Source organism: Falco peregrinus, chromosome 8 (assembly GCF_023634155.1).
Source record: "Falco peregrinus isolate bFalPer1 chromosome 8, bFalPer1.pri, whole genome shotgun sequence".
In the NCBI taxonomy this organism is placed as follows: Eukaryota; Metazoa; Chordata; class Aves; order Falconiformes; family Falconidae; genus Falco; species Falco peregrinus.
This window is the reverse complement of record NC_073728.1, coordinates 43,675,558-43,697,454: the sequence shown is the minus strand read 5'-3', so window position 1 is coordinate 43,697,454 and position 21,897 is coordinate 43,675,558. Positions and strand designations below refer to the sequence as shown.

At 42.9% G+C, this 21,897-nt stretch overlaps 1 protein-coding gene across 2 annotated transcripts in view; it reads left to right on the top strand.

The window, feature by feature from the left end:
• Nucleotides 1-19,324, top strand: part of ACVR1 (activin A receptor type 1) — a 67,973-nt gene extending 48,649 nt beyond the window's left edge. Inside the window, exons 5-10 of one of the 2 annotated variants that reach the window (XM_055812131.1) lie at nt 1,810-1,909; nt 4,231-4,377; nt 6,855-7,130; nt 10,335-10,532; nt 16,878-17,012; nt 18,067-19,324. In XM_055812131.1, coding sequence (XP_055668106.1) covers nt 1,810-1,909; nt 4,231-4,377; nt 6,855-7,130; nt 10,335-10,532; nt 16,878-17,012; nt 18,067-18,167 — 957 coding nt within the window. In that variant the 3' untranslated portion in view covers nt 18,168-19,324. The remainder of the gene's footprint in view (nt 1-1,809; nt 1,910-4,230; nt 4,378-6,854; nt 7,131-10,334; nt 10,533-16,877; nt 17,013-18,066) is intronic. The other variant, XM_055812130.1, reaches the window with a different exon arrangement.
• The last annotated feature ends 2,573 nt before the right edge of the window (nt 19,325-21,897 follow it).

The window sequence follows — 21,897 nt, the reverse complement described above, 5'->3', positions numbered from 1 at the left end:
CATTTGGGTTTTGGTTGCTAAAACAGAGGTGCCTAGTGACATCAAGGTGCCATGTGGTTTTCAGGATATCTTGTGCAAGTCTGACGAGTATGATACAGGACCTCTTGGGTCCTTATTCTTCTCTGGGGTGGTGCCTGGTAAGATACACTAGGACATCCCAGATAGCACTGGGTGTAGTTAACCTGCAGTTCACCAGTGGCTCCCACTGTCAGAAGCAAAGCAGAGCATGCAAGAGCGAGGCAGTGAGGATCACTGCAGCAGCCTTCCTCCCGCTCTGTTACAGCTGAAGCTCGGATTTGCAGCGGCATGTAGTTTTGTAAATCCAAGCCTGGACTCAAAAGTGGGGAGGGTGGTATGTCGGCGATGGGGGCCTGGGGTGCTGCACCTGCTGGCTCAGCCCTTCCAGGAGGGTTTGGTTTTGGGGTGCTTGCCCACTCCACCTGCCAGAGTGTGCTTCATGGGGGGGTGGGGGTGGTGGCAGGCACTCGTGCTGGTGGGCAGTGGTGTCAGCAGCTGTCTCGTCCCTGCTGCGGGTGGGTGTCTGTCAGGTCTGGGTGCCCCTGAGGCAACCGTGGCTGTGAGCCCTGGGACGTGAGCTCTGGGCTGTCACCTCTCCCCTCGGCTCACATGGACACAGAAGGCACCCGTTTGTAGGTTTTCCTTCAGCAAGACTGACTCCCCTCCCCCGTATGACTTCAGACAAAACAGTCAGCTGAGCACAAATTGTGTGCAGGCCACTGATTAAAAAGGTGCTGAAAAACAAGTTGTATCACAAGAATATGTTGGTTTTATCTGTTTTACCATTTCAATTGGGAACTTTCAGCTGTGGCTCTTTCTAGAGTCTGTTTATAGTAATAAAAAACCATTCAGAGTTCTGAATGTCTCCTCCTAATACACGTTTATTCATAGCGATTTGTAAAACAGATTTTGAGAGTATCTGGTGCCATAGATCAGCGGGGCTGGGACATGACTTTAGCTCTGATTACTGAAAACGCATTAGGGTTGCTGTGCCCTTCTAGTCATCATTACTAGGAAAGCCACAGGTGACTGGAAGAATGGGAAAAGTCTGCAGGAATATTCAGAAGTAAATACTGTTTTTCTTTCTGCTAACTGTTATAGGGATGAAGGTTTTAAGTATAGAAGTCAGAGAAAGTAAGTTTATTTCTTTTTGAGGCGGCTCAGATTATTGCAAGACATAGAAAACTATGGGGGGAGAAGAGCTGATATTAACCTATTTGAAATAGGTGACAGATACAGAATTGAGATAGCATAAGCTAAGTAAGAAAACAACAAGGGACTGAAAAAGGGTGGAATTTGACTACAGAGGACAGCTTGTAGGCTATGAGTGAGCTTCCAGGTTCACGGTCAGTAAATTTGTTGTCATGTTATTTATTAAACAAAATTATTTATTTGCTAAACAAAATGATACTGTAATGCCAAATATAAGATAGAGACAGAATATGAAATCTGCGAATGATGCTTGATTTGTTTGCTGTTCCTTGTCTTGTTTGCAAAACTTCCAACAGAAAGTGATTACGCCTAAGTTACAGCTCCACTACCAATCTCTTCTATGCATGGGATGTTCTTTGAAGTGCTAAAATCTTGCTGAATAGCATTCTGTGGCCATCTGTATGGTGATGGCAGTGGTTTGTCTTGACCCTGAGTGACCAAGTGGCACACCAGAGCCATTGAGATACTAACAAACTTTAACTTAACCTGTCCTGTGAAGTGGTGTGCCTTTGTGTATTTAAATGGGGAGAAAATGTAGTTTCTCATAGGTTGTAAACTTCTGCTTTTGTTTTTGAACAGGATTTATTGGACCATTCCTGCACATCTGGAAGTGGTTCTGGACTTCCTTTCTTGGTGCAAAGAACAGTGGCTCGCCAGATCACACTTGTAGAGTGTGTAGGTTAGTATAATTCTTGTTTGCATCTAGTGCCAAGTCTTGGTAGCAAATGCAGAATGAAAGCTTTATATCCCATCCTAATCAACTGTTTTTTCTCAGTCGCTTATACAAAACTTCTCAGGCTTCAGCTTATGGCACATGTCTGGGTTTGGAAACTGGAGTGGAAAAATTCCTGTCAGATCTGTGCAGAAGAAAGGGGCAAATATCACCTGAGCTCTGTGATTGAAAAATAAAGCTTTGTTCAATAAGGCAGTGTTAAAAAAAACACAAACTAGTCTTGTTTGCATACTTTGTAAGCTAAGTAAACTATGTTTTTAAAAAAGCAAGCTCAATTTGAAGTTTGAAACTGTCAAACTGTGAAACATTGGTTCATTAAATGGTGTTCAGTTAGAAAGCTTTAGAATTAGAAAAGGATCATCTGGATTTGAGATCTGGAGTTAAAGCATCAAGCAAAGCGGCTAATGGGGCATTGGGAAAAACAAACAAACAAAAAACCTACACCAAACCCCTGTGGGTTTATGCCATTAAAATGGGAGCACGAATGTTTTGTAACTTACCTGCTCTGCGCTGTTGTTTTGGGACTGTGTAGGCGATGATGTACTGTTGCTGCTCTTTTCCCCCTTAAAGAGAGAATCTTTCTAGTAATTCTTCCCTAAAACTCTTCTGGCTCTTTAGTTTTTTTCAGGACTTCAAGATTCATTTTAAGGATCTGTGATGTTTTTCTTCAGCCTGTATATATATATATATAATGAATTGAATGGTGTTAAATTGGAGTTTAGTAGTTTTAGGAAGCATTTGGGTCAAAGATACCCTGAGGCAGTGACTGAGCTGAGATGCCATACTGGCACTAAAGAGGTGAGGAAAGCATAATGATTGATTCCAGCAGGAAAAAAAAAGGACTGCTTAAGTATGTTCTGTGCTGCTGCTTCAGTGGCTTGAACTCAGAATGGGTTAACATTTTCCTGTAAGTCACTAGAAGTTTTAACTCATCAGGATGTTAAATCAAGTCTGACTAAAACAGATGAATCCGTGAACCTAGAGGGACTGGGCCTACTTTTCACCAGTGTTTCTTTGCTTTTGGCTTATAGTATGTATTTGAGTAGGCACAACTGTTCACACTTGCATTAAATCCAAGCGTACATCCACTGATTCTCTGCAACTGTAGGATATGATATGTATGATGATTTTGCCTGCAATAGACATTTTTCTGTGCGTGTATATATTTGTGTGAGTAAGTGTGTGTGTCTGGAATTATGCCTGCTCCCAAGTTAACTCAGGCTGGCGCTATTTCCAGACACCATGTGTTTTAGCCTGTAGAGCAGAACCAGATGAAAGCACTTGTGCAGGAAGCCTCTTCTGGGTGGTGGCATTGAGACATTGGTGTTGGGTGTCTCTCTTCATTTGGTTATACCTGCTGCTGATTCATATGTGCCTCTAAAGAACACTGAATAGCATAACAATGAAGGGCAGAGTTTAGATATTTATAGTTGTCAAATCTAGCACAATTTGTTGCATGAAGTCAGAGGCTATTGTAGGTGGACTGTGATGAAAATGGCAATGACCAGAACTTGCAGTCTGCCTAGTGCAGGATGTTGCTTTGCTTTTGTGTGCTTGATAATTTCATATGTTTCTTCTAAGCTATTTGGGTAAAAACCTTAGCATGTAGACAGTGTGTCCTGATCTCCACAGAGCAGGATTGGGTTTGGTGGGTTTTTTTTCCCTAAATCCTTTTTAATTGTTGTTTGTGGCTGGATTTTCTCTTTTGTTTTTATTTGGGGTTGGGGTTTTCTTGTTGTTGTTTTGGGTTTGTTTATTTTATTAATTGTCATTCTGCATTTTGTGTGTCTGGCTGTACTGACTGTTTTTTACAAGGGCTGATGGTGTAACAGAGATGTAAAGGCTCTATCCCCCCAGCATTATATATCCTTCCTGTCCTCCTAACTTCAGAATTCATAGATTTATTTGTATTGTGTAGAATGACCTTGTAGTATGCTGCCCAACTTGTTTAAGCTGCAGAAGTGCTTTCGTTGCTGGTGGTTGAATGATTACACCTGCCCAGTACAAACACTCTGTCCACTGTACCAGCATGCAAGGAGGAGAGATACATACTCTGAGTTTGTAGTTGAATCAAACAGGAAAAATTAAGGGACAGCGGAGCACAGCATGACTATGACATAGTTTGACTACCCCTGCAAATACTTTTTCCCACTTCAGTGTGATACTTGGGCCATGACTGTTGAGTTTCCATCGTATTAGCTAATTCTGGTCCTTCTGTCCTATGAAGATTATTAGTTAACAGCTTTGCGGGTTTTTTCCCCCACCAGGAAAGGGCCGTTACGGAGAAGTTTGGAGGGGTCAGTGGCAAGGAGAAAATGTTGCTGTGAAGATATTCTCTTCTAGGGATGAAAAATCCTGGTTCAGGGAAACTGAATTGTACAACACTGTATTGCTGCGGCATGAAAATATTTTAGGTAAGTAGGACAACCATATTCATGTATCCTAGTGTAGCTGCTGTAAAGGTGAATTAACTGAACAGTTGACTTGCAGAGCACTGCAGATTCACCAGATGTCTTGCAACCTTTGAGATTAGGTTTTTGTCTTTGTGATAAATAGTTGAAGGGAAATTCTAAGGCAGAGCCTTGCCAGGGGGTGCTGAAACCTCAGTCTCAGCATAGTAACTATGAATCGTTGTCCTCCTCCAATATTCTAGCAAGCAGCAGTCAACCAGATTAATCAGTTGTTAGCACAGTGTGTAGAAAAGAATGGAGGTGACACAGACCCACATGCTAAGAACTCGCCCTTGCAGCTCTTCTTGCAGGGCAGCCAAGTGCCAAAAGTGTGTTGCACAGTGTGTTAGGTGGGGAAGTTCTAGTGGATCTGTTTCCTTGTAACTTCAGTTTACCTGGGCAAAATGAAAGCAGAAAAAGTGGAGAAGAGTTTGTAATATAGAGGTTTAAATATTTGAATACTTTCCATTGTGCCTGAATAAAGTGCAGTATGAATCCATTATTTTTTCTGTTAAGTGTTCTGATCAGGGTCAAACTAAGCTCCCTTTGGTGTTGAAACTTCAACTATAGTTGCCCCTTTATGATGTATCTCATTTCTCTGTAAATATGTGAGTATGATGATTTTGAATTTTCTGCATCCCTTGTACCTTGTGTGCTCAGTTCTGAGAGCTTAGAAAATGGCTTTTTTGTGTTGTGAGCCATGGCTGAAGTTTAAGCAGCCCTTTTGAATCCTTGTAGACATGACCTTCTTTCACTGGTGTGCTACCTTTACATACAAAAGCAGCAGCATATTTTCTGCCTGTTGACAATACCTCACCCCCAATCAGTCTGTCTTCAATCAGTTTTACTTATTTAGTTTTTCCCTATTCTCGTTTCCTGTCAGAGTGTGTTCCTTGGCTCTATAGGTCACCCTGCTAGATGTTTGTCTGATGTGTCCTGAAGCAGTTCCTTTGTTACTACCAAAACAATTTGATGGCCTCCTGAAATGTGAATTATTGAACTTTCCATCCCCGAGAGAGCAAGTAACTTGGCTGAAATTACATTACACATTTCCCATGTTCCTCTGTGTGTATTTAGTCTTTCTTGATAACTGTCAAATTTGTTGGCTATTTTATAGAGGTTTTTTAGATGTGATATTAAACAATATTACAGATTACAAAAGCATCACGTTGTGCAGAAATCCGACTTCAGGAGAGAAAGTAGTGACAATGTCATATGTGGGCTTTTAATAAGCATGATTTGTTCCTCTAACTTGGGAATGAAACTTCTGTTGCTTCCCAGCTAAAGCTGTTGAGGTGAACAGTGTGCAGATGCACGTTGATCTCGGAGGTAACAGGAAAGGAGCGACTCCTGAGGTTTGAATGCAGTTTTAAAACACCACATTTTTGGAAGCATGAGTTTCAAAGAGACATTTTCCTCTGTTCCTTTGTAGAAGATCATTGTGAAATATGGCTATGATGCATAAAGGGGGTCTGCCTTACTTCCCTGGAAGTAAGTTGCACACTAGTTGAACTGTCTGGTATTTGGAGTAGAAGAATTATTATTCTTTGTTTTTCGCTACGCTGATCTTCCAGTGCTGCCACATGCTCCTTAGCCATCTGCTGCTTCTATCCTGTGGCTCCGTTGCGAGCAGGTGAACAGCTAAGCAGATCAGGCGTTTGGAGCCTAGGGCAGCTCAGGGCAGTCCCTCTGCAGCCTGTGAAGCAGCTGGAGAGCGCTGGAGAGCAAGTTGTTGTGGGCAGATGTGCTTTTTCCAATCTGTGTTTGGTCAGAAGGGTGTGGTGGTACCTGTGGGGAACAGCAAGCATTTGACGTGTGGGGCTGGTTGTCAAAAGTACTCTGAAAAGAGTTACCTCGGATGTAAACGTGAAGCTGGCACAGCATGGGGCGTCTGTTGGTTGGGATGTGGTGGGTACGTGGAATGCACGTGACCTCAGTGGCCTGCACTGGTTGCTTGTTGTCCAGAAAAATGGGAATGATTACTTGGGACCTATCTGTTGGAGGTCTTGCTTCTTTCCAGCATGGTCCTCTTGAGTGGACAGGTCATCTTGTTTAACTGGAAACTTCCCCACTCCTAAGTCCTTCAAAAAGAAGGAAGGAAAAAATACTTTTTTTTTTTTTTTAAATACAATGTATGTGGTCCTAACAAGTAGATGTGTTTGGTGTGACTGATGAAGTGCATTCTTGTGAATAGACTGAAGAGTTCCAGAGTATGTCAGCTCTTTTTTCATCATGGTAGTAATACCTGCAGTCTGTTTTCAGTGCAGTACAATAGTGGAAAAAATTTAATTAAATAGCGTTTGAAATGGCAAGAGGGGCCTGGTAGTATTGATTCTTTTCTTGGGGGGTGGGGGTGGGGGGGTGGGGTGTCACTCTTGTAAGAACTTTGTCACTTTATTGTGGTGTTTCTCCTTTTTTCTTTTTCCTTCCTCTCTTCCTAGGTTTTATCGCATCTGACATGACTTCCAGAAACTCCAGCACCCAGCTGTGGCTGATCACCCACTACCACGAGATGGGGTCCCTGTACGACTACCTGCAGCTCACTACCCTGGACACGGTCAGCTGCCTGCGCATAGTGCTGTCCATAGCTAGCGGCCTTGCACACTTGCACATAGAGATCTTTGGGACCCAGGGGAAGCCCGCCATTTCTCATCGGGACTTGAAGAGCAAGAACATCCTCGTTAAGAAGAACGGGCAGTGCTGCATCGCGGATCTGGGTGCGTGGGGGCAGCGGGCGCGGGTTGCGCTGGGTCAGCCCCGCCGCCAGGGGGCGCCTGGCGCCCAGCTACGGCCGGGCCGGCGCCCCGAGTTGGCCCCGGAGGGCGGGAGCGAACCGCGGCAGAGCAGGAGCCCCGGGTGGCCATCGGCTGGGCAAAATGGGTGCCGGGAGGTGGGAAATTTGGTGGTTTGTTGCTTTTTTTTTTTTACTGAAAATTGCACCGTGTAGCTCCTGTCACTTTTGCCTGAAGGGCAGGAGGTACGGGGGAAAAAGGGAAAGCCACTCACCTGGGCCTTTTAAATTTGCAGAGGGAATAGTAAGTCAAAAAAGTGGAGCTGTAGGCTGGAAATACAAGACTTTAGAGACTGGCTTTTAGATATATTTGTACCTCAGACCGAGGAGGGGGCAGCACGTGTTGCCCTTGGTTGACATCACACTGATAAAGGCAGGTCTCCTACGTTATTTGTCTAGAGGTTTCACATACATGCAAGATACTCTGAGAGAGCACAACAATAAACATTTCCCAATTAGTTTCTGTGGTGGCAAAATAGCTGTTTTTTAAAACATGACATCCTCAGGCGTGCATCTTGACATGTTCTTTGTTCCTTATCCGTAAGGGAGAGTTACCAAAGAGTTTGTTGCTTCTGGCATATATCCATGCCCTTTTTTTCTGTATCTTTGTGTCTCTTTTTTTATTTTTTTTTTTTCCTCCTCTTTTTCAACACATGTACCAAACAAGAAAAATGGCACTAAGAGGCTGGTCAGTAGGAGCAGAGCAGATGAAAAGGTTCACTGTGGCTGCCCATAGCTAAGCTGCACTTGGGTTCTGTGGGTCACACCAGGTTCTGGGCTTGCAGTCTGCCCGTTAAGAATAGATGTCAGCTCTGAAAACGGAGAGGAATAAATGGCTTTGATGCACAGCTCGTAGCTGTCTGTTTTGCTGGCAGCCTGGGCGCTGTACGCCTGAACCGCAGCGTGGCTTGTTGTCTGTTGCCATTCAGTCTCGGTCCTTCTGGCTGGCAGCAGGCGCAGGAGCTTTGTGGATGGGCTGCTTGTCCTTCAGCAAGCGTGCTGGAACCCGGGATCTCAAAGAGCAACCCGAGTATCTAGGGTTGCAGTTACAAAACTGGCTGTTTCAAATATGTTCTAGCTAAGCAGAAACCGTGTGGTAAAGTCCAAGGATGGATGTCAGTCTCGCTTCAGTCTGTCAGCACTGTGGAAAAGTTCTGCCCTTCTACTTCTAAAGCAATTCACGTGCATGATAATAGGTTTTAGTTGAGCAACTTTATAGAGCAGCAGAATAATACTTAGACAAAATGAAGAAAAAGCCCAGCCCTCCTCTTACTCCCTCCTGCCCCTTGCCCCTCTCTATAGGGCAGTGAATGTCCATTCGAAACAAACACGGGTATTTGTGAGGAAGGTGCAAAGAATGCTAACAAACCTGTTTGCTGAATTTCGGTTGCTAGCAGATACTCCAGTATACTAAAGAGATTTTTCTGGTGTCTTGAAAACCAATGTGTTCCATCAATTTGTATTCCTGCCCAGCTTTTTCTTTTTTTTTTTTTTTTCTCCTTTAGTGAATTAGTATCTTAAAGTAAGAGCTTCTCTGACAAGCACAAGCACTTATGTGCCCTTAACTTAAATGTGCACTGAGATCTTCTGAGGTGAAAAGAAACTGAGGTAGTGTAATATCTGCTTCCTAACTCTCATAAACAGCACAGATGCCTCCATGATGAGAACCTGATTACAACATCGCTGTCCCCTGACCTTATTGCAACACTTTCTTAGTTTGTAGTGTGCAGGATGCTGACTTGTATCCCTCAGCCTTAAACCTTTGACCTGTCAATCTATTTAACCTTATTTGCCCAATTTGGATGGAGAATTATGATTTTTATCAAAGTGTTTTCCAGAGTCTTGATGTCTTCAGAGTTTGCCAGGAAATTTGTTTTCTAACCTTTGTTTCCAATGTGCAAATTCTTGGTTTTGTTTTTTTACAGAAGTATAAACCACACATATTGTATAATATTAATATAAATATAAAAATACATAAATGTATATGTGTGTGTGTAAGTATGTCCTAGATATATGTGTGTGTGTGAGATACGTGTGTGTGTGTGTATATATATGACAAAAATATTTTTGTCTGGAGAGCAACCTTTCCAAATTACCTTCTTGTCAGTTACGGGGTTAGTAGATGGTATCTTTGTAGAGGTGCCATAACAGTTTTCTTAGCAGCTTGAAATTACTTAAGTGCATTTAAATTGTAGGAAAGCATTTCCAAATTTTTGTTATGTTGAAGTACAGTCTCTTTTTATTTTTGAAAGAAAGAAAAATTATTGACCTCATGACAGGCTAATTTTTGTATAGGACTGAGTTAAAAAGCTTTTTTAAGTTTCATCTAAAACTCATGTTAAATGTAAATAGTATATGTTATTCTTACAAGATTTGTTGAGGAAATTAGGGAGAGTTTGTGTCATCTTTTCTATTGCTTAGTTATGTCATGCACCTGTTGCTGTTCAATTTGCAGTACTCTCTGTTTACCATGGCAGAATGAGTACTCTGTGTGTTTCCAAATTTACAGTAATTTAGTCCCTCACATAATGTTCTTTGCCTAAATGTTTAGTAATTAGTAGAAACCAGGTAGAGTGGCTTTGACTGACTCATTTTAGATCAGCTTGAGGATGTTTATTTTTCAAGCTGCTGCAAATACGATGTTTTTTATTTTCCAGCTTCATTTTTTAACTTGTGTATATCCATCATGCAGTGTTTTTCTTCCTCTTCCCCACAGTTCTGATATATCCACCTACCCAAATGTTCTATAAATAAATTTGAATGCTGTGTAAAATTGTTTTCTTCTAAGTAACAGATGCTTGACCTTCTGTGTATTACGTGCCTAGAGCGCTGGTGACATCCAGTGGCTGCAAAACACTTAATGACAACATTTTGCAACAGTGCAATAAAATGCTTAATGATAATCCCTGAGGAGATAATTGGTCTAAGTCTATGGACACAGTGGCTGGTTTTGATAGCTAGTTTGGAGCTGACCCAGTTGGTCTTTGGACAGTTGGACTCTCAGCTGCTTCTTTTTAAGAAACTCTGATGGGTGTCGCTGGTCATGTGTAATTTTAAATGTATGCTGCTATACTATTAAAGGGGACTTGACAGTAATTTCTTTTTTTTTCTCCTTCCCCTCATCCTTCAGGCCTTGCAGTTATGCACTCCCAAAGCACGAATCAGTTGGATGTGGGGAACAATCCCCGTGTGGGTACCAAACGCTACATGGCTCCAGAAGTCTTGGATGAAACTATCCAGGCAGACTGCTTTGACTCGTATAAAAGGGTCGATATCTGGGCTTTCGGGCTGGTCCTTTGGGAAGTAGCTAGACGCATGGTTAGCAACGGTAAGTATTTGAGACTCCTTTACTTGTTTTTAGAAGGGGTCAAGTGAATGGTAATTTCACAGCAAAGAATCTGCCACCAAAATGCGTAGGATGCATAGTAAAATACTGGACCTCCAAAGTGTTTGGATTGCTGACGCTTTGCTGCCTGGGTTGAAGTTGTTGGTACATTGGGTACAGTGGCCCAATATCATCATTTCTGGTAGAGAAGAGAACTCTGCTACTTTCTAAATAATTCATACTGAATAGTCAACTAAGTTAAAATTTTAGATGAGAAAGTCTAAACTTTTTCCATGTGTATTAAACCATGGTCACTACTTTAAGGTGGCTGTTTCTTATGACAAAACTTGAGGAGCAGAAGGAGAATACATAGAAAGTGAAGTGATCGGAAATCAGGGGTGTTCTTACTTTGCCAAGTTAAATGCACTCACAAAGCAGGACTCACAGTTCTGCTTGGGAAAAGGGCCACCACAGTCCTGTTCTGTACCATACAGTGTTGCTTCATGTTTCCTTGGCAAGGGTGTCCGGAATTAAGAACCTTTGAGCTGGGTCTCTGTTGGTGCGATTTTTTTTTTTGGCCTTGTCAATTCAGGAGTTCTTTCTGACTTCTGGACCTCAGGTTGTGCTCTCAGTACCCAAGGGGAGAGGAGAATGCAGAAGGCGCCTCTCAGGTGTGTCTGGAGACACTGGCATTGATGGTTGTTAACAGTGACATGTTTAAATCTGAGGAAATTCTGTATCGTCATGCGCATTTATTTGCTCTGTGTCTGATTTATTCGCACTAAGTCCAAATTGGGGGTTTCTGCGACTGACATCAGACAGCGAGTTTATCTTCTTCTTCAGGAAAAGACAGCCAGTCATTCATTTGCTCTGGTACCTCTGAGCCTGATGGTAGGCTGGAACCTCACGGGGCAGGTCAGGCTGGTGCCTGCCAGTTTAGGATCCAAGTGCAAACTCGTTTGAAGGGGGCATGGTCAGAATGATAGGCAGTAGTCAGAGTGGCTCAAACTCTGGAGGATTGAGGGCTTTTGTTTTTTTGGTAGGAACTATTGCAAGTTGGAATTGGAGGGAAGATTTTGGAGGAAAGGGTTAAGATATGCTTTTGTGATGTTGAGAGCCAAAGGAGGGAGTGTGAGTGGTTTCTGGAGAGATAGGTACAAGGGAGCAGCGAGTGGACAGAGGCAGGCTGCAATAAGGTATGACAGCAGTGGCTCATGGTAGCTAGTACAGGGTAACAAAGCCTGGCTTCAATTCTAGGGGAAGTTAGGTACTTGCCTCCTGTTGTTTCTCATGCATTATCTCCCCTCTGTTCACTGACCCCGATGTGAATCCTGTCCAAATGATGTTATGTTGGGCTGTGGGGAGCGGGCAGGCACATGTACAACGGCTCTAGAAGCAAACAAATACTGTTACTCTGTTGAGGTACAGGGCTTCTTCTAAGTATGAACCTTTTCCTTCATCTGCTATCTGTTGGTGGCCAAAGTAATTTAATGTGAGTAAAAAAAGGGAAAAAAAGTATTGCTCCCGTGTTCAGCGTAATTCTCAGCACAGCAGCCATAGGCAGCTAGTTGTCTCCAGAAACACTGCAATGAGGCTCGTTACAAGAAGGCTGCTGGAAGGTGACACTTCTGAAAAGACTTGCAGACCTTCTAAGCTTGCTGGGAGATTCCCCGGGGCCTGGAGCACTGTCCCAGACCCCTGTCTTCCCGAGGATACTTACAAGGTGCTTAAACAAAACTGACTTGAAGGTAGCAAAATGCTTCAGGTAGGCTCAGGTGGCAAATTTAAAGGCTCCTTGTAAGCCTGAGAGCTTGCTTTGATAGCTCTGAAGAGATCCAAAATGGGTTCTTGGCTATGAAGAGAGCAGGGCAATCTATGCAGGTGCTCAGCTGTTTTGGACAGATGCAGTTTAACTTGTAGGGTCCATAGTGAGCAACTCCTGTCTTGCTGGAAGCTGGTGGCAGCCATGGGACTGACTCCAGGACCCGAAGGGAACTTCCATAAGCTTTCTGTGGAGTGGCTGGAGCTAAGCTTATAACCTCGTCTTCTCCCTACGCTCTCTGAGGTGTTACTTGAAGACATACGCAGCAAAAGGAATAGGTATTGTTCTGATATAAGAACATAAGTCAGCTAAATCACAGTGTGATGATGATCTTGGGTGAACGTGTATGTGGTTACCCAGAGAAAGGAGGAAGGTCTCATGAACACTTGGTATTAATTTCTTCTTACGACGTACTCCATTTATTGGCAAATGTGTGTCATAGGCAGTTACGAAGACTTGCTTGTTGCATTTCCCAATACTTGGAGACCTCTGGGTTGCAGTTCATGTCAGTGTGAGTGCCTTGAGAATTTAAGGTGTAACTTCATTGTTTTCAGTGCAGTTTTATATTCTGCACTTTGTCTCAGCAGCCTGTGAGCACTGGAGCTTACCAGTTGCCGTGGTGGGTTTGCTGGGCAGGGGTTGATTAATTCGCTGTGCGGTAGGTGATGCTCACTGCGATGGGAAGGGAAGCCGGCTGCGGGAGGAGGCGGTCTGTCTGCTGAGGGGCTGTGCTCGTAGCTGTGGGTGGCAGGACCGGCAGTGCTTGCAGGGGTACGTGCTTGCACAGGCACTGGGTAGTGCTGGCTGTTTGAACATAGCAGCTGGCCTGTGTGATGACAAACATTCACATATATAACACTGATAAGTTTTGTTTTAATTGCCACTCTTGAATTTTGAGTAGTTCATCTGGAATCTGCCTTGCCACAGGACTGTTTTGGAGGCTGGTCATCCTGTGTGGAATATTTAGATGTCTGGCTCTCTTCGTGTATGAATATACGTTTATACTTTTGTGTGTCTATACTGTACATACATAATATATGTATACGTAAAAAATACATGTAGTCTTACCTAGTTACCTCTTGAAATGAGACTTCCGTGAAACAGTACCTATTATTTAGATATTCCTGTGCTGAAGTTCTGGTATGTATGTATTGCGGCAGTAACTGCAGTTCACAGAAAATGTACCTGAGCTACTTTCAACCGGAGAGCTTAGATCGCGCTGGCAGCTTCACCAAGATGGTATGGAACTCAGCATGGGCTGCAGACCTGCCAAAGGTGATGGCTAAATGATGTGGTACTTTGATTTAGGCTGAGCTCAGTGCCACTGTGGAAGCACTTTTGACAGTAATACAGATACATCATGACATTGAGTCATGTCAATAAAGTCTTAAATTTAAGACAGTGGTGATACTAATGCCACAGTACATACTTCTAATTGCTCTGTATTTTTGGCTGTTGCCATAAGTAATTACACTTCCTTGCACTGGTTTGAAGTGGAGTAAACATTTTCTCTCTAATCCTAGTATTTAGCTGTGTGGAAATCATTACTTCATCAGGTGATCGCTCAGATAACCCTGTTTGATTTGTAGTAAGACTTCAGCACTGGGAGTGAGCATGCTGAGGTCAAGGTAGCATGCTCCTGTGAGATGGGTGATGGGGTGGGCCAGAGGCACTCATCAGTTAAGTGTACTAGAAATTTTTGCTGCCATCTCGTTGCAGAGTCTGTTGCAGTGAGTCAGCCTGGTTTAGTGCTTCAGTTTGTGGAGACCCTGAAGTTGTAATCTGGCTAATAAGTCTGATGGCTTTTTAAAATTTTATTCTAATTTTTTTTTAATTTTTACTTTTACATGTTTAACTTTTTAAAATTTTGAATTAATTTTTTTAACTTATCAAACAGTCCTCGAGGTGACACAGTGATTCTCTGCACTTTCTTATTGTGGCTTAATGTAAGGAGGAAAATGTTATAGGAAACTCCTTCTGCACAACCAAGACTACTTACATATTGTCTTTGTGCTATATCAGGAGCCACTCAGCATTCCTTTCTGTGCTTGAAAATGTGATTTAAGCCCCCAAATCAGTATTTTACTCACTTAAAATAGAACAGTGTGTGTTCCTTGTAGAGTGGAGGTCGCTGCTTTTTTGAACGTGCTCTCTTCCTAGTGTTCAGTGCCTTGCATCGTTGCTTACCCAGTGCCTGGCTCTGAGAGTTCTGTTCCTTGTGAATTTTCACTGTTGTTCCAGGTATTGTGATCTTGTTCAATATCAATAGTAACATCAGAAGCTGAAAGACAGTTGTTGCTCAAAGCCACCCCTGGTATGTGATCGTGTTATCTGCAAGGCTGTGTCTGTCGCTTCAGTGTTTGCATAGCCCGTGCCTTGCTCCAGCAGTTAGGTTCCTGCATGCATAGGACAAGCTGATGTTACAGTAACAAAGAATAACTGTGAAGACATTTATTACAGTAACAAAGAATAAACGTCAAGAAAATGCCACTGTATATGCGAGTCCTAGTTGATTTGAGTAGCAAAAAGCCAGCAACCCGGGGGAGGGGGAGAATGTAGTATAAATGACAGAAGTCATTTTAAAAGCATGCGGAAAGCGGCAAGCTGTAGGTCGCGCTGACGGACCCTGAGGTCTGGCTCGTAGTGAGCGGCAGGCTCGCTCTCCCGGGGCAGTGGGCGAGGGAAGCGTGTCACAGTTCAGTGATGGTTTTGTGAGCAGGGCAGTGTGGGCTAGAGGTTGCAGTGGCTTGCTGGCACTGCCGACAGGCTGCTGCGGAGCCAGCAGTGGGTCCCGCAGGGACTGTGCTGTTTGCCTGTGGTAGATCAGAGCACTCTACTGGAGCAAAGGCTAGACCCACATAATTTCATCTTTATTACTGCACGTCTTATCTGAAATAGCTAGTTATATACCCTATACTTTGGAAAGACTACATGAAAATAGTAAATTAGAACCAGACACTCTCTTTTAGTGATAAAGTTAATCTGTAATGTCCTGGTGACCCTGGAAACATTTTCAGGGCTATATGACATAGCTGTGAAGTTCTGCATTTGACTCGTATAAAGCCACTACTTCATCTGAAACAACAGCATAGACAGTGTGGATACACAAGGAGGCTTTTTGTGTTCTTGAGTTCTCGCAATAAACTTTTTTCTGTGTTTTGCGAGGAAGCAGGAGGAGTGTAAAGGCAAGAGTTCGGCCGCGTAGGTGATGCTTGGTGTACGCAATTATGAATTAACCGAAGGTGGTGGATGGATGGGTGATGCTTCTTTACGCACTGTGTGATATAGTCTGTCCTTCCGCATCCATGTCAGAATACCACAGGGCAAACCTGCAGTCTGCTAGTTACTTTGCTATGGTAACTCACTTGCGTAGACAGATCTTTGAACTGTTCTACTGTGTTCTAAGGGAATTTCCTGAAGACTATTTCCCTTTTCAACTGTTCATCACAGATAGGGATTTTTACAGAGTATCTATGGGATTTTGATCTTCACCTCCAACAGAACAAGAAAACTAAAACTCAAACCGCTGTAACAAAGTTTGAGAACCTCTTTTAAACTTCAGTATATCCAAAGCAACAGAAATTCTCCTGGATTTCACGTACATCTGACTGTGGGACAGCTGCCAGTCTACCAAAAAGCAGTTTTAATCTTCTGACCATGTTTCTACTGTACATAGAGGGCCTCATTTGCTTGGTGTTCTTCCAGGCTGCTGACCCAAATGCCTGTTTTTGAACACCAGTTTTTAAATTGGCTTCCTAAGAAAGTTGAGCTCCCTGTAGATCACTTGTGAGCTTAATCCACTGATGAAACAGCAGTGCTGCATGCATGTCTTAGAGTAGGCAAAAGGCTTTTTAGCCTGCCAGTTTTATGTGAGCTGGTTGCCAAGTTGAGAGCACACACACAAGCCCGTTTTTCAGTGCAGCATCCTAGAAAATACGTTCAGACACTGGATGCCACAGGCTCCCAGGTGTTTGGCTTTGTGGTGGCATGTGGTACCCATTACCCTGTGTATTTTACTTTATTAATAACCAAAACCAAAATCACTTAAGGCACCAGCATGAGGGTCTGTAGATGCTGACATGCTTATTGGACACTTTCAGGAATCATAAAACCATGCAAAATGTGTGGTAATCCTATTAAAAACCACAGTGCAGACCTTTAAATTTTTTACACTTGCTAGTAGAAATCCCAGTTTCATGGTAGTCAGTAAACCTCCATGCATTATAGAAGATAGCCTTTTGGCAAGTGAATTTTTTGCAGCATTTCAGCTCAAGCATTGCAAAATGGATATAGTTTTACTTTGTGGAATTGTAATATGAGCCAATTGATTAACATTTTGGATAGAAAAAGCTGTTGCTATGATAGTAAGTGCTGTTCTGTTTAATGGCTGCTTGACATTGTGTTAACTTCTAAAAGACTTCTGTACTTCTTAAATGGCTAGGTCATGTGTTCTCTCTTTCTGTGCAGCAATGCTGTTTCACTGGTGCAGTCATTAAATAATGACTCTCTTGTTTGTGTCTCACCAGGTATTGTGGAAGACTATAAACCACCATTTTATGACTTGGTTCCAAATGATCCCAGTTTTGAAGACATGAGAAAAGTGGTCTGTGTAGATCAGCAAAGGCCGAACATTCCCAACAGATGGTTCTCAGACCCTGTAAGTAAGTGTGCTTGTGAGTGGTTTGCAGAAGATAACAAGCCGACCTTTCTTCTTTTGAAATAAAATCATGAAAGTTATTTTCAATTATAATTTGAAATTGAAATGATCTCAGTGCTACTTGTCAGGAACTTTACCTGTACAGATCTCAGAAGCATGCTGGCATGGACCTTTTTACGTTGGAGCAGGAAGAAATGCGATAAGCAAACTTACGACTTAAGTCTGAGCTATTCACAGATTAGCCTTTTAGTAGCCCAATTTAACAGTAACTGTTCTGAAGCTGCTCTTCCTATGTTGATATCATCTCTCCAAGGGGAAATTTATTGAAGGGGAAGGTAGTCTGCATAGGACTTTGTGGCTCATAAGCATGTGATTTTACAACAGTTTTGGGGTCTCTCCTGTCTACAGGAGAAGGGACTGCTGTTCTTTCTGAAAGCCTAATGCTGAAGTTTATTTTTCTTCACCAGAATCAGCCTGAACTCTCCAGGTTGACCAGCTGGTTTGTTCCTTATTACTGAAGCTGTGGAGGTTGGTTTGAATCTGTACAGCTGGCTAGGGCCAGCAAGGACAAGGTCTCATCTATAAGATTTTGGCTGTAGAGTCATGGCCTGTGCTGCTGCACCAACCAGCTATGAATCCCAGCAATTTAAAGTGGTGGACGTGGTGAAATCGCTGGCAGAAAATCTGTGCCTTCTCTGGCTTCCTTTGCTGATCTTGCAGGAGCCAGTTTCATTGAAAAGAGATTTTGTAGAGTGTTTTCTTCATTAGAAAAACCCCCAAACGTCAGCTGTTTAAAACTACACTAGCTTGTCACTCCAGCCAAGTTGTTGTCCAGCTATTCCCTTGATTTAACCAAACGTGAAACTTTTTCTTCTTTTTTCAACACTTAAAAGCTGTGTATTTGCTAGATAGCAATAAACTGTCTGTAGGCTCTGAAAACTAGTATTGATAAGGCCATAAAACCTTATTGTGTTGGTGCTTCACCCAATGTAGTGCTTTCTTGGCTTGTTACTTGTGGACTTACATGTGTGTTTTGTGTGTTTTAATCTTTTTCCCAGACATTAACATCACTTGCCAAGTTGATGAAAGAATGCTGGTATCAAAATCCATCAGCGAGACTAACAGCCCTGCGAATCAAAAAGACTTTGACCAAAATTGATAATTCCTTAGATAAACTGAAAGCTGACTGTTGACCTTCTTCTCGTGGTGCTCTCCTGGTAGGAAGGCATTTGTCTGGTTCAGAAGTAGTCTGGCCAGACAGTTTATACGATTGGTCCCCATGTGGCTACTTATAGAGGCAGAAGTTCTTACCAAGCCATCTGTGTGGGAGACATCGGAACCATATGGACTTTGCTCAGTGACTACAATGGGCATTTCACAAATGGTCAAGCTATAAAGACTCACGCTGGATGTACTGTTGCAAAGGTAGTGGCCTGAAGGAAGACAGAGAAATCCTAAGACAAGATCAGGGCATTAATTAATGGCTTTGAACAGCTTTTTCCTTTTTTTTTCTTTTTTTTTTTTTTAATTCTCCTAATCACTCCCAGGGTGAACACATGGAAGTGGTAAATTTTAATCAGCAATATTGCCTGTGCTTCTCTTCTTTATTGCACTAGGAATTCTTTGCATTCCTTACTTGCACTGTCACTGTTAATTTTAATGACATGACTTGCCAAAAATATGATTGGCTGTATACTACATTGATCTATGCCTGAATAATAGGAAATTGGTAAACTGAAAATGTAACTGTCAGATTTTAGCTGCATTTTACATGTGTACTGATGTTTACAATAATGCTGAACATTAGGAATTTCTCGTTTATACAAAACTTGCAAATTATTTATTACTAGTGCACTTGCCAGTTTTTTAAACTGTAAAATAAGTGCATAAAGTTAAAGCTTATTTTTATGTGGCCTCTTTCATGAATTCTTACACAGATGTTTTTGTAACACAATATAACCTGAAACATAAATTGTTTTCTGTATTATCATATTACAACTTGATAGTCACATTTTAAGTGCTTCACATTTGTAGGTGTGTGGTCTGTAACATATTTTCAGTTTGAATACGGAACATATATATAGCCATTACCCACATGACATTGTGTCTAGAATCTTACCGATCTAGAAAAGGAACGCAATGGAGGAATTAACTAGAACTTTAGGTCATGAATGCTGTGGGGAAAATGCATTTTATTTCTTCTAAGCTATATAATATGCATTTAAACTCTGCCAGAAAAATAACTATTTTGTTTTAATCTACTTTTTCTATTTAGTAGTTATTTGTATAAATTAAATAGAACGTTTTCAAGTCAAATGAAAGAGTGTTTTAGTTCTCTTACTGCCTATTAGTAACGAAGGTGTACTAATGCAGCAGTGGGTATCTCCAGGCATATGCTTGCAGGTGCGTAGAGTTTGTCCAGGTCAATACTGAGTAGAACACCAAGGTACTGAGGCTGTTAACAGTTGTTTGTCTGGGTGTTTTTTTCCTGTGCTGAACTGGATCCCAAAATAGTACAGCAGGGAACTGGTGTACTTTCCTTGGATGTGACATCAGCTGTGTTCAGTGCAGACCTCCTAGAGCATGTCTTGCAGGGGATGTGTGTTATGCCCTAGCCTTAGGGGGAACGACTCAGCTTTGTACTCAGAGAGCTCTTTTACTCTGCCTGTACCTCTTGATACTCTCAGCTAATTTGTTATGCCAAGTGGAATAGTAGCTAGGAAGTGACAGTGCCCTTTCATCCTTGGAAAAGAACTCCTTTATTCGTGGGCTTGAAATCCTCCGGGTGATCTCAAGGACCTGGATAGTAATTAGCTATTCAGACTTGTTTCCTCTCTGGGTTAAAAAATTTCTCTGAAGTTCCCTTCTGTGCTTTAAGTCTGCCAGATCCTGCTCTCCTTTTTCTCTGTAACTTTTCCTTCCCAGCCCCAGGCTTCCTTGTCCTACTCTGGCCAAGTGGTATGCCTTTCTTTTTCTGCATTTTTGGTGCAGAAATAACACCCAGGTTTGTGGGGTAGGTACTGCGTGGGGCTAAGAGACTGCGTGGTACAATAGCTCTGCAGAGCAAAGGCACTGATGCCAGTTGCCAGGTCTGTTAATAATACTTGATGAGACTGAGCAGATCCACTGCTGCAAAAAACATAGGAAAAGCAGGATTTGGTTAGTTTTTATTGTTAGGTTTTAATAAGGAGTCAAAGGGTCAGTTGCCTGAATACGTTCCAGTTTGCTTTAAACTGGTTTGTGTATGTGAGGCAGACTGGGCTGACTGTTAAATAACTGCAGCCCAGGGGGGGACAGTATTTCAGCAATGACTCGGGTGAATCTGTCTGTTGGATTGAAGATGCTGTATGAATGGAAGCAACTAGTGACAGTTAAACCTGCAAAATGAGTAGCTGTATTTAGTGATTATTTCTGATAGAGTATTGCCTGAAGTTCTTTAGTTCTAGGTGCACACACGTAGATACCCCTTTCACATGTATTTGTGATAGAAGGGGCATCAGTATTTAAAACGGGAAGCGAGGCAACCTCTTGCAGCGGTCCCAGGCTGCTGCGGTGCTTAGCGAGGGGGATAGCCAGGGACATCTGGACCGTGGAGGGTGAGAGGGGAGGTAGCTACCGGTGGACAGGGTTGGAGCCAGAGGTGACTGTTCAGTGTGCAATGTGCATTTAAAGTGGCTGGTTAGGTTGATTGGTTTTGGTTTTTTACTTTGGGTTTTCACATCTCCAACATTTTCCAGTACAGGTGTTGGAGGAGAGGGACAATCTGTCATGCAGATAATTAATAACAAATCTGGCCCTGATGGCTTGATTTGCAGTGCTTTTCTCAAATGCTCATCTTACTAGATATTAGATCACAGCATCTTACTAGATATTAGGGAAGATGCTTATGGTTAAACGCTTGATCCATCACTTCTGCATCGTAGCATCTTCTGAAAAGTACCATGTATGTAAGATCAACGTGACTTCAGGTTGGAAGCAGCTCAGTGTATCCAATAGCTGTTTATTCTGCTGTCTCCGAAGATCAGAATTTTCTAATTGCAGCACTGGGTACCAGTCTGTTAGCTGTGCTAGGACTGGTCGGGATGCTGCAGGATGCAGGCCCTGCAGCAAGGAAGCGCACAGTTCTCCAGGGCTGGGCTCTGGGAATCACTGGCCTCTTCTGAGTTTGGATCAAGACTTGACTGTGGAACTTCAGTGTGAATTAAAACTGGAGTCTTGGCTCTCCCTGTCTATAAGGCACAAAACTACGGAATCGTTTAGGTTGGAAAAGACCTTTAAGGTCTTTTAAGTCCAACCAATGCCAAGCCCATCACAAAGCCATGTCTTTCAGCACCACATCTACTTGTCTTTTAAATATCCTCAGGGACGGGGACCCCACCACCCCCTGGGCAGCCTGTCCCAGTGCCTGACCACCCTTTCCATGAAGAAATGTTCCCCAATGCCCAGTCTGACCCTGCCCCGGTGCACTTGAGGCCGTTCCCTCTGGTCCTGTCGCTTGTTACCTGGGAGCAGAGCCCGACCCCCCTGGCTGCAGCCCCCTTCCAGGGAGCTGTAGGGAGCGATCAGGGCCCCCCTGAGCCCCCTCCTCTCCAGGCTGAACCCCCCAGCTCCCCCAGCCACCCCCCATCAGGCTCGTGCCCCAGCCCCTGCCCCAGCTCCATTGCCCTTCCCTGGACACACAGGGGATAACCCAACTAAAGGATAAAAACACAAACCATAAACCCATCCCAGTAATACCCCATTTATCTCATGTTAGGTAAAGAAGATTATCCAGGCAAGCTATCAGCAGGGTAAAAAAAGTCCATTCAGTGCTGTGACTGCTAGGCACTCATCAGTGTGCTAGACAAGGTCATTTTCATTGGTGCTGCTGCTAGTAGCTTCCTTTTGCG